Source organism: Protopterus annectens, chromosome 5.part1 (genome assembly GCF_019279795.1).
Source record: "Protopterus annectens isolate FY-2018-M chromosome 5.part1, PAN1.0, whole genome shotgun sequence".
Lineage (NCBI taxonomy): Eukaryota > Metazoa > Chordata > Ceratodontiformes > Protopteridae > Protopterus > Protopterus annectens.
In genome coordinates this window covers 752,557,769-752,575,037 of record NC_056736.1, presented here as the reverse complement: position 1 = coordinate 752,575,037, position 17,269 = coordinate 752,557,769, and the positions used below count along the sequence as shown (strand labels likewise).

The 17,269-nt window shown below is 42.4% G+C and overlaps 1 protein-coding gene across 1 annotated transcript in view; it reads right to left on the bottom strand.

The window, feature by feature from the left end:
• Positions 1-17,269, bottom strand: part of PPME1 (protein phosphatase methylesterase 1) — a 973,601-nt gene that overhangs the window by 222,863 nt on the left and 733,469 nt on the right. The window contains exons 10-11 of the mRNA XM_044073394.1: positions 15,483-15,612; positions 918-962 (exon numbers count right to left, since the gene is read on the bottom strand). Coding sequence (XP_043929329.1) covers positions 918-962; positions 15,483-15,612 — 175 coding nt within the window. The remainder of the gene's footprint in view (positions 1-917; positions 963-15,482; positions 15,613-17,269) is intronic.

The following is a 17,269-nucleotide window of genomic DNA, read 5'->3' as shown; positions in this document are numbered from 1 at the left end:
CCAAATGGTGGTCCTTGTGGAATTGTTCCAACATGTGCTGTTTATAAGGAGGCCACTTTCAGCAGTCCCAGTGTGAAAGTTCACAAACACTGTCATCTCTGCAAAGAAGATTAGAGGAAAATACACAACCAGTGATCCAGTAAGGAAGACTTTCAACCGCAGAGCTCAAGCTCTGCATTCACCTTTGTTTTTCACATTGCTTAACATGTGCTAATATTTTACCAGAATTCAGCTGTTAAGCAATACATAACTGAATGCTTCCGGCTTCCTCCAATGTGTACTCTGCTTCAATGAAAAAGCAACAGGGGATGGCTCTTTTCCTGGAAGAGGAAACGGTGTTTTCATCAAAAGTACCTTGTGCCATCATGGAGGAAAGGGGAAGGTTTAAGTTCATTTCTGATGTACCAAATTAGACTAAGAATGAAATGGTGCAGATGACCTTGACAACCGACATTATACTCAGATTCCAAAGTCTACCAACCAAGGGGAAGAGTATAAACGCAAGTCACCAGCTGAAGGACATCAACTTAACTGAAAAGTGCATCAAAGTCTGCAGTTCAGCACTGGAAGCAAAGTGTAACTAGGAAATGTGAGGGTGCATGTAAACCTGGATTGTGAAGCATTTGCAGAGTGCATGGACAAGCTGGATCAGGGTATACATGCTGGTGAAAAAAACAAAGCCCTTAGGCTACACGAGCAAAGGTGGGGAGGGGTTAAAGCAATTTAAAATGACCTACAGAAGTCACTTGAGTAAGCAGAGGCACAAAGCAGTTACCAAAACAAACCAACACTTCTGCCATCACACACACACAAAGTTACTACTACTGCAAACGCCAAACTATTTCATATCCAGTGGCCACATGAGCAGTTAGAAACTTCTTTGAGCTTAGAGTATGACAAAATAAAACATGTACTACCTTGCATTTGTCCAATTGTTAGATCTTTGTCAAGTCTATCAACTCCTGAAAAAAAAAACAGAACAAGACACATGAGTACACAGCAAACACTCTCTCTTTCAGTTTATATCAGTGTTTAACTTATATGGCAATCACACAATTTAGCTATTATACATTCAGATAGCAAACAATTCTGCATACTACAACACAAAGCTAAAGGACACAGAATTCCCACACACTAACAATGTAGTTCAGCGATATATAAACAGGTTACCTCATAGTGTGGACAGGCAGCAATATACAAACAGGTTAACTCATGGTGTGGGCACGCAGTGATATATAAACAGGTTAACCACTGAGTGGACAAGTAGTGATATATAAACAGGTTAACTCATGGTGTGGGCAGGCAGCGATATATAAACAAGTTAACTCATCATGTGGGCAGGCAGTGATATATAAACAGGTTAACCATTGAGTGGACAGGTAGTGATATATAAACAGGTTAACTCATGGTGTGGGCAGGCAGCGATATACAAACAGGTTAACCATTGAGTGGACAGGTAGCGATATACAGACAGGTTAACCACTGATTGGACAGGTAGTGATATATAAACAGGTTAACTCATGGTGTGGGCAATGCAGCGATATATAAACAGGTTAACCATTGAGTGGACAGGCAGTGATATATAAACAGGTTAACTCATGGTGCGGGCAAGGCAGTGATATACAAACAGTTTAATCATTGAGTGGACAGGCAGCGATATACAAACAGGTTAACCATTGAGTGGACTGGCAGCAACATATAAACAGGTTTTCCATTGAGTGGACAGGCAACAATATACAAACAGGTTAACCATTGAGTGGACAGGCAGCAATATACAAACAGGTTAACCATTGAGTGGATAGGTAGCGATATACAAACAGGTTAACCATTGAGTGGAAAGGTAGTGATATACAAACAGATTAACTCATGGTGTGGGCAGGCAGCGATATACAAAAAGGTCAACCACTGAGTGGACAGGCAGTGATATATAAACAGGTTAACTCATGGTATGGGCAGACAGCGATATACAAACAGGTCAACCATGGAGTGGGCAGGTAGCGATATACAAACAGGTTAACCATTGAGTGGACAGACAGCGATATACAAACAGGTTAACTCATAGTGTGGGCAGGCAGCGATATACAAACAGATTAACCATTGCGTGGATCGGCAGTGATATACAAACAGGTTAACTCATGGTGTGGGCAGGCAGCGATATATAAACAGGTTAACTCATGGTGTGGGCAGGCAGCGATATATAAACAGGTTAACCATTGAATGGACAGGCAGCGATATACAAACAGGTTAACCATTGAGTGGACAGGCAGCGATATACAAACAGGTTAACCATTGAGTGGACAGGTAGTGATATATAAACAGGTTAACTCATGGTGTGGGCAGGCAGCGATAAACAGGTTAACCACTGAGTGGTCAGGTAGTGATATATAAATAGGTTAACTCATGGTGTGGGCAGGCAGCGATATACAAACAGGTTAACCACTGAGTGGACAGGTAGCAATATACAAACAGGTTAACCATTGAGTGGACAGGTAGCGATATACAAACAGGTTAGCCATTGAGTGGACAGGTAGCGATATACAAACAGGTTAACCATTGAGTGGACAGGTAGCGATATACAAACAGGTTAGCCATTGAGTGGACAGGTAGCGATATACAAACAGGTTAACCATTGAGTGGACAGGTAGCGATATCTAAACAGGTGAACTCATGGTGTGGGCAGGCAGCGATAAACAGGTTAACAATTGAGTGGACAGGTAGTGATATACAAACAGGTTAACCATTGAGTGGACAGGTAGTGATATACAAACAGGTTAACCACTGAGTGGACAGGCAGTGATATACAAACAGGTTAACCATTGAGTGGACAGGCAGTGATATACAAACAGGTTAACCACTGAGTGGACTGGCAGCAATATATAAACAGGTTTTCCACTGAGTGGACAGGCAACGATATACAAATAGTTAACCATTGAGTGGACAGGCAGCAATATACAAACAGGTTAACCATTGAGTGGACAGGTAGCGACATACAAACAGGTTAACTATTGAGTGGACAGGTAGTGAAATATAAACAGATTAACTCATGGTGTGGGCAGGCAGTGATATATAAACAGGTTAACTCATCATGTGGGCAGGCAGCGATATACAACAAACAGGTTAACCATTGAGTGAACAGGTAGCGATATAGAAACAGGTTAACCATTGAGTGGACAGGTAGTGATATATAAACAGATTAACATGGTGTGGGCAGGCAGCGATAAACAGGTAACCATTGAGTGGACAGGTACTGATATATAAACAGGTTAACTCATGGTGTGGGCAGGCAGCGATATACAAACAGGTTAGCCATTGAGTGGACAGGTAGCGATATACAAACAGGTTAGCCATTGAGTAGACAGGTAGTGATATACAAACAGGTTAACCACTGAGTGGACAGGTAGTGATATGCAAACAGGTTAACCACTGAGTGGACAGGTAGTGATATATAAACAGGTTATAAACAGGTTAACCATTGAGTGGACAGGTAGTGATGTAGTGATATATAAACATGTTAACCACTGAGTGGACAGGTAGTGATATATAAACAGGTTAACCACCGAGTGGACAGGTAGCGATATACAAACAGGTTAGCCATTGAGTGGACAGGTAGCGATATACAAACAGGTTAGCCATTGAGTGGACAGGTAGCGATATACAAACAGGTTAGCCATTGAGTGGACAGGTAGCGATATACAAACAGGTTAGCCATTGAGTAGACAGGTAGCGATATACAAACAGGTTAGCCATTGAGTAGACAGGTAGCGATATACAAACAGGTTAACCACTGAGTGGACAGGTAGTGATATGCAAACAGGTTAACCACTGAGTGGACAGGTAGTGATATACAAACAGGTTAACCACTGAGTGGACAGGTAGTGATATACAAACAGGTTAACCACTGAGTGGACAGGTAGCGATATACAAACAGGTTAACCACTGAGTGGACAGGTAGCGATATACAAACAGGTTAACCACTGAGTGGACAGTTAGTGATATACAAACAGGTTAACCACTGAGTGGACAGGTAGTGATATATAAACAGGTTAACCACTGAGTGGACAGGTAGTGATATATAAACAGGTTATAAACAGGTTAACCATTGAGTGGACAGGTAGTGATATATAAACAGGTTAACCATTGAGTGGACAGGTAGTGATGTAGTGATATACAAACAGGTTAAGCACTGATTGGACAGGTAGTGATATACAAACAGGTTAAGCACTGATTGGACAGGTAGTGATATACAAACAGGTTAACCACTGAGTGGACAGGCAGCAAATAAGTATAACAAGTTACAGGAAACGCACGGCAACCGAAGGATGAGCATTTTAGGTTGCATTATGGCATTACACTTCTAAACATGCTGCATAAATGATAACACTGCAATACTTAATAAAAATAAATCAAGTCTTGGAGACTTTTCCCATCAGTTCCACTGAAAGGACAATCGCTATAAGGCTGCCAACAGCCTTTTCTGTCTTGATTTGCTGGGGAACAGATGTACATCCTTCTAGGTCAGCACGTACCAATATAACAAGGTACTCCCCCATGTCCCCACAGCAAGGCAGAACATGCAGACAGAAAGGGCAACCAACAAAAAAAAAGAAAAGAAAAATGACTCTTCTTACAATGTCCTTTATGCTTATTTTGTAGACCATCACCATCTTAAAATGAGTAACTACCATGACATTTTTTACAGTGTATACAAATAAAAGAATTGCAGTCTCAAGGTATGGGGATTCAAATACCGTAGTATCCAGTGTATATGAATATGTAATTATCCTCAACTTGGACCATTCAAATAGAGCGGAATACAAATCATGCATCTACTGCAAAATGTATATCCATCCCTTCACACCCCCTTTTCTCCCCCCCCCCATACGGATGGGGCGTCAAACAGTGACAGTCATCTAGTGCCAATATTCACACTGTCAAGTGACTAACACATCAAAAATACATACACATTTATTACATCTTCCAAAATATAAGTAGATTACACAAAGATAGTGAAAAATACAACACCAAATTAAAAAGAAAACTTCTAAAATTACAGCACAACCAACAATACTTCAAATCACTGACGTGAGCTGCAACAATATAAACTATTATAATTCAAAAAAGTCAAGCAATCTCTCACATCCACTTCAGTATGAAAAAGAGTAGAACATCCGAGCATTCAATAATGCAAAATGCAAGCTACAACTCAAACACATAAATGTCAATAAAAAATAAATAAAAAAGCTTAAAATTCAGTCAATCAGAAAGCAGAAAAAAAATACAACACACTAATATTGCAAAACACTGATAAAATGCAGTACTACAAGAAAAAATACCAAAATAAAAATAACACAAACTATTAAAAAATGTACTTCAGTACAACGTTGTCCTATGCTTCTACACAGACATAATGTGATAAATTTTAATGGGCCAGCACAGATTTTACAATTACTTGAGCTTTGGGGTTAAAAGGAGCCCTTTGTTAGAAGTTAAGTTTTTGATGTTAGACACGGTGCTTAAATATCCAGTTGAGCCTAGAAAGGAAGTACATCATGTCTTTCTTACGGATTTAAAGAAGACACCTGAAAATGCTGTGTTTCAAAAAAGTGTGCTGTTTGGATACTAAGTGTAACAACTACGTCTCAGATGTGTGTGTGTGTGTGTGTGTGTGTGTGTGTCGGAGTCTGAAACTTTAGAAGACCAGGTTATGGAATCCCATAAAGCTCAAGATTCCCACTAGAATATTACAGTCAGTAGCCATTTATTGGACAGGATAACTCAATAGACTGCTCTGATACTTAATGAGAAAATAAATCACAACACAAAATATATGCAAGTAGATTAGTTAAATCCACAGAAGAAAAGCAAGTTGTTAAATCTAATTTCTTAGCCTGTCTAAACAAGCAATCTTTAGGAGACAAATGTTTCTGATAAAACTGAAAACATGAATTTGCAAAAATGTCCAGTCCACGGCAAATTAATGTGATAGGGAAAAATAGTGGATAACACTACACCTTTTCCATTCAGAAAATCAAGTAATACAACTCCACAGTGAAACAAATAAGCATCGAATACTGCAGGCCCTGAGCTCCTCCTTCGGGGAGAATAAGCACGCACACAGACAGACACACGCAGGCACAGACAGAGACAAACAGAGACAGACACACACACCTCTCAATTTGTTTGCTCCAAAATTCTGGGCAAAGAACCTTCCAAGATGGCTGCACACTGATAAACAGCTTAATTTCATCTCTCCCAGTGTGAAAGAGAAACTGGGAAAAAAGGGCCAGTGAAATGTTCACTGTGGTTAAAATTCAGTTAATGGCTTACAAGTACACTGCCTGGATGGCAGCAAAGAACAAATTGAAAGTAGAAAGGGGTGTGTAAACTCCAAATTACTTTTGTATTACATTGGTTCTGAAAAGGAACAGGCATAATGGCTAAATTCCACTTCCTGGGGACAGTCCTTTGTCGACAACACTTACTGAGAAGTAAAATTAACCTGGCTGCTACTACACATATGGAGTATATGCTATTATTAGTTACTGACTTCCATCTTCAGATCATCCCCCTGACTTGGTAGACCATCACACATTTTATGAGGGCCATACCAAAAATATGGGTCAAAAAGCTGGACATTGTACGCAAATGTGGACAGCTGACAGGTATGTATACGTGCAATGGCAGTGACACAAGTGTGAATTGGGGACAGTGGAGCAATCAGTCCCAGTCGGAAGAAAAGCAGCAGTTACATGCAACAAGCCGTTTAATTTCTGACTGCGTGAATATGATCGTTACATGTCACAAATTGAAAACAGACATTACAAATTCTACCTTCTACATTCACCTTTCAGCCATAACTGAATGGGAACCTTTGACAATTAAGTAACAATGACACACATTCGTGACAACATGATGGTGCATGAAATGTGGCGAAAACCTAAAATAATGGGAGGATAAGAGACTAAAAAATCTGGGTACACTTTAAATAGTTATACACTTTGCAACTGACAATAACGTGAAATAATTTTGTCGCCACGTAAACAGCACATGAGTACTTGCATATTATCAGTTAAAAATCTGGTTGCGATAATATGCAAGTACCAAAAAAACACTGATGGGAAGAATCCCACAGCTGTTCTCCAAAAAAGCAGTTAAACCTTCAACTATGGTATAAGAGATGGCTTCTAGTAATTTAGAGGAAAAAATAAATCAAATGTACTCAGAGGTAATTAAAATAAATGAAACACCGAAGCAGTGTTATCAAATGAAATAGAGAGATACAGAGAGAGAGAGAGAGAGAGAGACTGAAACAAATAAAAAAAGCTTTAACTAGACGGGACTGATAAAAATGCAAAAAGCAGAGGATGAAATGAAAACAAGGCTGGCCGAGCATGAGAGTTCTCACAAACTGTTTCAAAACATAAGAGTTGGAAGACACAGCATACACTGAAAATCTGAACTTTACTGCTGTTACTAGAGAAACTGAAAGGAAAACACTGTATAAATTTCAAGAAAATGTAATTGAGCAGCTGGATTGGTGTTCCAGAGCAGGATTTATTAATTTACAGAGCACACCACGTGTATGCTCCAAACCTGGCCATGAGAAAGCAGCCAAGACCTATATTAGTAAGGAGGCAACCTTACAAGCACAGAGCTGATCCTGACAAAACTGTGTTAGAAAAAAAAAGTATTAAAATTTAAAGACAGCAGAATACTTGCGGGCAAGGATTACAAGGATTATTCATACAATACTGGCAGAAGAGAAGCAAATGCATCTCCGCAATCAGGGAATGCAGAGAGGCAGGTGTTAAGAGTCAAGCTGCTGTATCCCAGCTGCCTTCAGAATATTTTTTCCTGGAGTACTAAAGACATATTTGGATGCATAACAGGATAAGGAGAAAATAAGTTTATCCAACAAAAAGTGAGCCAGCAAGCAGAAGGGGAGAAGGGGACTATGTGCTTTATTCTCAGAAGAATGTGAAGCAGAGTGACTTTGCCAGTGAAAACCTTTCCCATGTTCCAAAGGAAAATGCTCAAGAGAGAAAAAAATAAAAGCACAGGAGTTGACTACAAGAATCAGAAGCACCCTTGGAGTTCAACAAGTCTGGTGTTGGGCGATGGAGATCAACAGGAAGAAAAATCAGCAACCCTGACATTAGTGACTACATGTCAGGCTATAAAACATCAGTCTCACTTGGGAAAATGACTTTACAAGAAAAGGTGGCTGAGAAAGACTGCACATTTGTTGGCTCTGTTAAACTTGTGGGTGGACTGTATAGCATATAACCAAACCTTGTCATTAATATTCATGGGGGCACTAATGAGGAAAAAAGCAACTGCAAGCAAAAAGTGCAGTTGTGTACACTTACCATAAATGGAGATGTTTAAGTGTATTCACAGTTGGTCATCACATTTGGGTTATCCCTGCCAGGGTAGCCCTCGACCAGCCCAAATATCAGAGGCTTAGTATTTCTGCATCGGTTGCTGTCACTTCAGGACTGACGTCAGGATGTCAGTAGTATAAAGGAAGGCAGCCGACGCCATTACATCAGTTTTTCTTGCCCTAACTTGTCAGGAGCCCACAAGTAGGAGCCAGGTTCTGGTGGAAGAACCCCACCAGTAGAAAGTAAATACCAATAAGTCCCTTGAAAGGAAAGAGAAGAAAAGGAAAAAAGGGGATGGAGGGAGGGAAACCAGGACTGCAACAGTGAATACACTCGAACATCTACATTTATGTTAAGTGTACACAACTGCACTATGTTCTTCGTGTTTCACTGTTGCAGTCATCACATTTGGGTTGATTCCCAAAGCTGAGGAAATGGGTGGAGGCAGTCAAGGAAACTAGGGTCTGGCTAGGATGCCCTGCAAGACTGCAGAGGCAAACCCTGCCCTGGATTTGGAGATGAGGGGCAGGTGGTAATGTTTGGTAAAAGTGTGAACAGATGTCCAGGTGGCAGCCTCCATGATGTCCCTGGTGGGGACTCCTCTGAGGAAAGCTGCAGAGGTAGAGGCTGCTCTGGTGGAGTGAGTCCTGACCCCCTTGGGAGGAGGCTTTCTGTGTTGTTTATAGCAGAAATGGATGCAGTGTGCTATCCATTTGGAAATGGTTTGTTTGGAGATGACTCTGCCTTCTGCCCCTGTAGCAAAGCTAACCAGCAATTGATCAGACTTTCTGAAGGATTTAGTCCTGTCCAGATAGAATCTGAGCTGTCTGTGCACATCTAGAGAGTGCAGGATCCTTTCCCCCTTGTTCTGGGGATTTAGAAAAAAAGTGGGCAAATGAATGGATTGGTTGAGAGCCACACTGGACACCACCTTGGGCATGAAGGCTGTGTTAGTCCTGAGGAATACCCTGTCAGCATGAAAGATGATGAAGGGTTCCCCAGCCATGAGTGCTTGCAGCTCAGAGACTCTTCTGGCTGAAATGATGGCCAGAAGGAAGGCTGTCTTCCAGGAGAGAAATTTTAGCTCTGCAGAAGAAGCTGGTTCAAAGGGGAGCAGGGTGAGCTTTTCCAACACAAAGTTAAGATCCCAAGCTGGGGTTGGTGCTCTTCTGGGTTGCCTCAAGTTGCTAGCCCCTCTCAGGAACTGTTTGATCAAAGGGTGCGAGAAAAGGGGCTGCTCAGTGGGGAAATGAGCAGAGATAGCAGAGGCATGAACTTTTATAGGGGAAAATAGAGAGGCCACTGTGTAGCAGGTCAGCTAAGTAACCTATGGTGAGAGGGAGGGAGGGCTGTGCCGTAGTGGCTCCCTTAGCCTGAATCCAGGTGCAGAACAACTTCCATTTGGCAGCATAAGACTTTCTGGTCGTGGGCGTCTGGCCTCACGTATAACATCTAGAACCTGTTTACTGAGGTTGGCAGATTGAGCAGGGGTTAGGGAATAAGCCAAGCTGCCAAACTGAGTCTCTGCAATTGGAGATGCATGAATTCCCCTTCCCTCTGGGTCAGGATGTTTGGAATTTGAGGAAGATGCCATGGTCGCAGTGGGGACAGGCTGAGCAGTGCTGGCGAGGCCAGTCTGGAGCTATAAGAACTGTCCTTGGTTTTTCCTCCTTTATTTTGAGCAGTACCCTGGGGATGAGGTAGTTGAGGAAAGGCATAGACCGATAGATTGACCCAGGGGAAGGACAGGGCATCCACTTTCTAAGCCATACAGTGATGCTCCCTGGTGCAGAATTTGCTGAGCTGATGGCTGGTGTGGCAGGCAACCAGGTCGACCTTCGGAGTGCCCCATTTGTGAGTTATTAGGGTGAAGGTTCTTCTGTTGAGCTGCCACTCATGTAGGTCCAAAAGATTTCTGCTTAATTGGTCTGCCAGAGAGTTGAGAAAACCTGGTAGGAATTGTGCTAACAGGTGGAGTTGCATGGCAGAGGCTGTGTGCCAAAAGGTCATATCCAGCCTGCATAGAGGGTAGGAGCGAGTCCCTCCCTGCTTGTTGATATACCACATCACAGTGGCGTTGTCTGTTTTGATCAGGAGAGCCCCCTGGGGAGAGAAGGGGCTTGAAAGCTATCAAGACCTGCTGGACAGCCATCATCTCTTTTTGGTTGGTGTGCAGATGGATTTACTGTGGGCTCCATTGGCCCTGTATGCACCTACCATCCAGGTGTGTACCCCCAGGCATAATCTGATTTATCTGTGGTGAGGGTCTGGGTGGTAGAGGGTGGTGAGAAGGTTAAGTCCCTTGTTGTGGGAGCATGCTGTTGCCCACCAAAGAAAATCTATTCTGAGGCAAGGAATTACAGGTATAAGAGTCTCCAAGTCTTGAGAGTGCTGACACCAAAGGCTTTTTAGGTACCACTGAAGTTTCCTCATATGCAGTCTGGCATGTGGAATGAGTAGTATGGCAAGATACCATGAACCCCAAAGCTTGCAGGAGTTTCCTTGCAGATAGCTGGGGTCTGGTGGCTAGTTGAGAGAAGTAGGCTGTCAGGAAAATTTGGTTTTCTGGTGTAAGGAATGCCATCTGGGATGCTGTGTCCAGGCTTGCTCCCAGGAATATAATCCTTTGGGTGGGCACCTGTTTGGATTTCTTTTCGTTGATTGTGTGCCCTAAGGAGGTTAGTATGGACTTTACAAATGCCAGGTGCTTGAGCAGCTTTTCCCGGCTGTCTGTCTGAATTAGGTAGTTGTCTTAAGTATGGGTAAATCTGGATATTCCTTTGTCTGCAAAAGGCAATGGCTGGAGCCAGACATTTTGTGAAAACTCTGGGAGCAGTAGATAAGCCAAAGGGAAGCCCAGAGACCTGAAAGTGCTAAGATCCTGCCCTAAAACAGAGATATTTCCTGCATGATTCCCTGATAAGAATGTGGAGGTAGGGTTCTTTTAGATCTAGGGTGGCTAGCCAAGCATCCTTGGAGAGCATAGGTAGCAGCTGCTGGAGGGTCAGCATTTTTAATTTTGGGATCACCAGGAAGGTGTTTAGCATGTATAGATCAAGGATGGGGTGCCAGGTGCCCTCTTTTCTGGGTACCAGAAAAAGTCTGGAGTAGAAACCTTGGCCTTTCTGTTCTGCAGGAACATGCTCTATTGCCCTCAGAGAGAGCAGGGAAAGGACTTGCTTTTGCACCTCTGCCCACTGGTTTGGAGATAGATCTGGGAACCCTTTTGGGGTTGGAAGGGTGTGGAAAGAAAATCTGTATCCCTGGGACACTATGTTGAGGACCCAGCGGCCATTGGTAATGGTGGCCTAGGTGCTTGCGTGAAAGGAGAGTTTTCCTCCTATGGGTAAGTGAAGGTGGGCAGAGGGAGGTGAGTCATTGTGAGTTCTTACCATAAGGGGGTGGCTTAGAACTCCCTGGTTTTGACGTGGAGGTAGTCCACTACTTAGATCTCTGCATTCCCTGTGGCTGCTGTCTGGGGGGTCTGGGCTGAAATGGCTTAGTGGGAGCAGGAAAGGACCACTGCTTGATGGGACAATGCCTGCTGAACCTGGGTGGCTGGACCTGTAAGAAATCCATAACTGTCTGCATAGATTTTGCTTTTTTTTCCATCTTTTTTAAGACCTCTTCTGGCTTAGTGTCAAATAAGTTGTCTTTGTGCAAGAGGACATCCAACAATTTAGATTTGACATGGTCTGGCAAGGGCTGTTCCTTGAGCAATGCATGCCTTCTAATGACAGATCCGGTAACTCTGCTGCCCTGCAAGAAGCTTCTAGGGCATCAAAACCACAGTGCAAGGTGTGTTTAGTTACTTGACTTGCAGAATGCATTAACTCTTGTAACTCTTTAGATTCTGCACAAGCAGGAAAGGAAGACATTTTTTGTTTGAGGAGTTTCAGGGTATGTTACTGAAATTTTAACATACGGAACTGGCAAATTAGTGTCCCGATAGCAAGAGTAGCGGAGGTGTATACTTTTTTACCCCATCTGTCTAGTGCTCGGGAATCCCTATCTGAGGGGGTGGGATTCTTAGCAGAGGTTGCTTTAATCCCTTACAGGCCCTTGAGAAATTGCCTCAGGGTCAGCAGTAAGATTTTTAAAAAGAAATTTGTGAGAGGGACTCTATAGTACCTGCCTGGTTTTCTGGGTGCAGGAGGGAGGGTGTCAGGAGTCAAGCTGGATTCCAGGACAACATCCAGGACTGGGGGGATGGCCAAGGGTCTGTTCTGTGGAAGATCTAGGAATTCCCTCAGTCTCTTTTTAGACTGAGGGTAGTCCTGACTCTCCCACTGGAAATGTTCCCTTAAGGTATGAAGAGTTTCCCCAAAGGAAAAATCCTCTGGGGCAGAGGCTAAAGGGATGGTATCCTCTCTGCATCAGAATCCTCATAAGTAGAGAGGGGATGCATGTCTTCATATTCAGATGAGTCAGAGTCAATCTGACTCTTGTTCAGACAAAACTACAGGAGACAGATCTCCTTTCCTTTTGGAGGGGGTAGCTTGGCTTCCCCTGATCAGCATGATAAGGTCTTCCACCATTTTAAGCATTTGAGACTGAGGCAAGGAAGCAGGTGCCCGAGACTGAGTCGTCAGTTTCTTGGGTGTGGTTCATACTCTGGGCCTAAGAAACTCTATCATTTTCAAAAGAACAGTAGTCGTGAGAGAAGAAGTCAGTTTGTGTCAAGAATCGGTAGTGCGAAGAACTTCCTCAGAAGCTGGTGCCTGCTCAGCAGCTCCGGATCCATCCAAGGTGGAGATGACTGCAGGATCCTTAGTCAAAGAAGAGTTTTGCGGCATACAGGACTCTGAAAGGGTCTCAGTAGCGGCCTGTGAATCCACAGATGTGGGCATCAGGGGCTGTAAAAGCACCTCACTGAGAACCGGAGAACTGACTACTAGCTTAATGGGAGTGTCATTGGTAGGTTTGGAACTGTGCGGTCTGTCTCTGTCTTTATCTTTATGTTTTTTCAGAAGATCTGCTGTTGGATGGCTTACCAAAGCCATACTGGAGTTCGAGGACTGTAAGCGAAAATAGCTAGCTACTATAAGGGCCCAATGACGGATAGTTCTGGCGTTGAACAAAGCACAGAAGTGACAGTGGGGGATGTCGTGGTCTGGGCCTAAACAAGTGATGCAGTACGAATTAAAGTCTCGGTGTGGTATTTGCTTTCCACAGGCGAGATAAATGTTAGCTTTTTCTGACATTGGTTAGTGCAAGAAAAAAGGATTCCCAATGGGGTACTTAGCTTTAGAAGACTTCAGCTTCAATTTGTTAGACGAAACTCAGGTAGCGGCCAACCGGCACTCGCATGAACTGCTTCTGCTTTGGGCTCCATGGCAAGAAAGACTGATGTAATAGTGTCGGCTGCCTTACTTTATACTACTGATGACTTGACATCAGTCCTGAAGCGACAGCAACCGACGCAAAAATACTAAGCCTTTGATATTTGGGCTGGCCGAGAGCTACCCTGGCAGGGATAACCCAAATGTGATGACTACAACAGTGAAACACAAAGTACATCAATTGTGTTCTTATTAGCATTCATATAAAACATTTCATGAAAATGCTAATTTGTGTAGTGTGCAGTCATGGGTATTTTAAATGTGTGGGTGGAATCTTTTCAGTGACTGTATATGTTAAAGATAGAGTAAACTATATAATTTTTCTTAGTTGTAAGAAATATAGGTTTTATAACAAGATAAGAAGCAAGTACTGATTATATTACATGCAAAATTAAAAAAAAAATAAGTTATGTACTCACCATAAAGTTCCATCTGTGCTGTCGATCTTAGTACATTCTTGATGAATGGGACTCTGTTCCGCTCTTTGGAACCGGCTCAGCCATTATACAGCTCACGCCAGCAAAAAAAGTCTCGAGCTAAGACTCTACCCACAATCCCCCTCTCCAATACCTGAGATCAAGTTTGCAGATCATAGCAAGAGTATACACAGGAATTATAAGCAGAATCAATGTCCAAGGAAACAACCCAATGGAAACCCAGGACAAGGGTTTGATCCCCCAGGAAATGTGCAGGAGAGGGAAAGGTGAGTGGGATGTCAAGAATGAACAAGGATTAACAACACAGATGGAATGTTATGGCGAGTACATAACTTCTTTATCTGATGCTGTCAGTCTTCATTCATTCTTGATGAATGAGGCAGAGTCCCCCGCTACTTCATTCACTGGATGGCCTGGTGTAAGGATATTCTTGAACCACAGAGCCAAAGGACGCTCTTCCCCTGGTGATCATATCCAATTTGTAATGAGGAACTGGGGAAAAAAATTGCTGTTCCGTGTCTTCGAATGCTAGTTGATTGACCTCTAAAGGTCAAACAACCAAAATAGCGATGTTATCATTTTTCGATAAGCTGATATAGACACATTTTTCACTTATGAAGTCAACACAAAGCATCTCCACAAGAACTATACTTTTCAATTTTCTGATGTAATTCAATGCCTTAAAATCATTTTCAACCTTTGAGAACAAGCCATCTGCAGGAATTTAAAATGGTACAACTCTTTACTAAAAAGATCATAATGCATGATGACCTGAACTCGCAGAAAGCATATTAAGGCAGTTGCTGAAGTCTATTTCTTACAAGTTATACAGAGGTGAACTCTGATTTTCCTATAAGGCAAATCTGGATCAGATACTGTCTATGACTGAAATGTACCATTTGGAAAGCCAACATAAGATCATGCAACCTAACATTAAAAATAAACATGAACAACATACAAACGTAACATACTTTAAGCAACAAAGCCCAAGTAAGCTGAGGGAGTTAAGACAACACAGTCTCAGTATATATGCATTGACCCAATATGCCAACCCATAACCCAAGCTGTCCATGTACTATGAAAATTTATTTGCATGGATAGAACTGGAACAGAAGGCAAACAGATTTTTAATCTGGTAACTAACTAAGCATATATAACTTTTTTTTACACTCTCAGTCTGCTTATGTGCTGCTACCAAAAAAGTCTTCAGCTGAAAAAAGCAACCATGAAAAATGCTTATTTCTGCACATAACCAAGAATCTTTAAATGAAACATGTTAACAAACCATCTCTAATATATACAGCTCAGGTAATACTCACCTGCCAAAAGCAGCAGTTTTGGTACAGGACAACTAAGGAAGAGGCTAGACAACCCTCGGAACCAACCTTCCCAGTATTTTTCTGTTTTGGAAAGTTCTACATTCCATGTGTAGGGAGCGTCTTTCTTTAGCTTATGAAATTAAACACAAAAGGGTAAGTGTAGTAGCCATAGTACTATACATTTTATCATTAAAATACACTCCCTTTATTTGCACTCAGAGAGAGAAAAACAAGTTTCGTCAAAACTTTGCTCCTTTCTGACTCCCTCCCAACTCCCCAAATTATTACGTATCTGTTCACTCACAATTCCCCTTCTGGTTTACAGATACTACAGAAAGAAGAAAAAAGAAAAGAACATTCTTTGCAAAAACAAACATTTTGGAAGCGTGCAAAAAGTAACCACCTTACCTGCCTACTTTCAGTCCAACATTAGTACAGTGCTAAGTCAAATCCGGTACTTACAGGAGGAGATGTGCGGATTCCTTGAATGTCTCTGGCTTTTCACGGATTCAAAATTGCTCACATTTATATATTTCTTAAGACATCCCTGATAAGCAGCAACATGTTCTTACTTTTACGTTTACAAGTGTATAAAGCATCAACATAAATTCATCACAAGTGAAAATACAGTAGCATACCTCGACGGCAGAACCACACGTTTGCAAAGAAAACCAAATCTAGCAGGGTTACATGTTCCATTTCTATGTCTTATAAGCCTTCCCTCAAAATTTACACTAATGATAGGGGCTTCATGGCACTGAGGGATAAAGACTTTCCTACATCACAGGTGACCCAAGTTCAGATACAGGCTCAGGTCGGAGTGAGTGGTCATTGCTGACTTGCTCTTCCTGGAGGTAAAATAGGCAGCTCTGGCTCACTACATGGGTGACACCTAGCAGGAGCACCAAGCATTCACTGCATGGAGGTGAAGCACAACATGTGTGAGCTGCAATGTACAAGCCGCCCAGTGAGCAGATGGGAAATAAAGGAGCAGAAGTTTGCTTCTCCTTACGGGGCAGCTACAAAGGAGAGCAGAAGAGCTGCAGTGCAGGGGGAGATGGCAGGCCACCCTGCAGGGCCACTTCCTACCATGAGCTGATCGGGAATTCCAAGGCAGGAACAAATGGGCAGCAGGGCTCCTGTTTTTCCCAGGGATTCTTAGTTTATGCTACCAAGGAGCATTTGGGCCAAATGAGAGCGCAGGTAGAAGAGTCATTAGGCCTGATCTGGGTGGGTGGAGGGAGAAAAAAAATTACAATGATGATGATATTGGTTTAAACTTTTTTTTACTGAATTTTCATAAACAAAAAAATAAAAATTACAAACATGCAGGTCACCCAGCAGACCATAAAGACTAGATATCCAAGCATCACATTAATGATAATTCTAAAATCAACAGTATGTTCACCTTTAAAGTGACTGATGCCTCCGTCCCTCAAAGTTCAGCCATACTTTTTCATGAGTCAGTCTGCTTAGCCTTCCCCTCTCCCTCCCCTTAATGAGTCTCTATTCTCTCTTTTCCCTCCCTTGGTGCTTCCCATTTTGCTCTTATAGTGTTCTTGGCACCTGTAGATCCAGTTTTCCAGACTCCACTCTATCTTCAAACACAAATCAGTTCCCTGCTCCTCCCCCATCCAGACAGACAGACAGTTGCTCCTCCCCATCCAGACAGACAGACAGTTGCTTCTTTCCTTCCACTCTAAGCTAGTTTTCTCACTACTCTCTGTAGCACAGTCATGTCCATTATTAGTGTGTTTCTTTGTCTTTTAGGGGCTCCTTCACTTGAT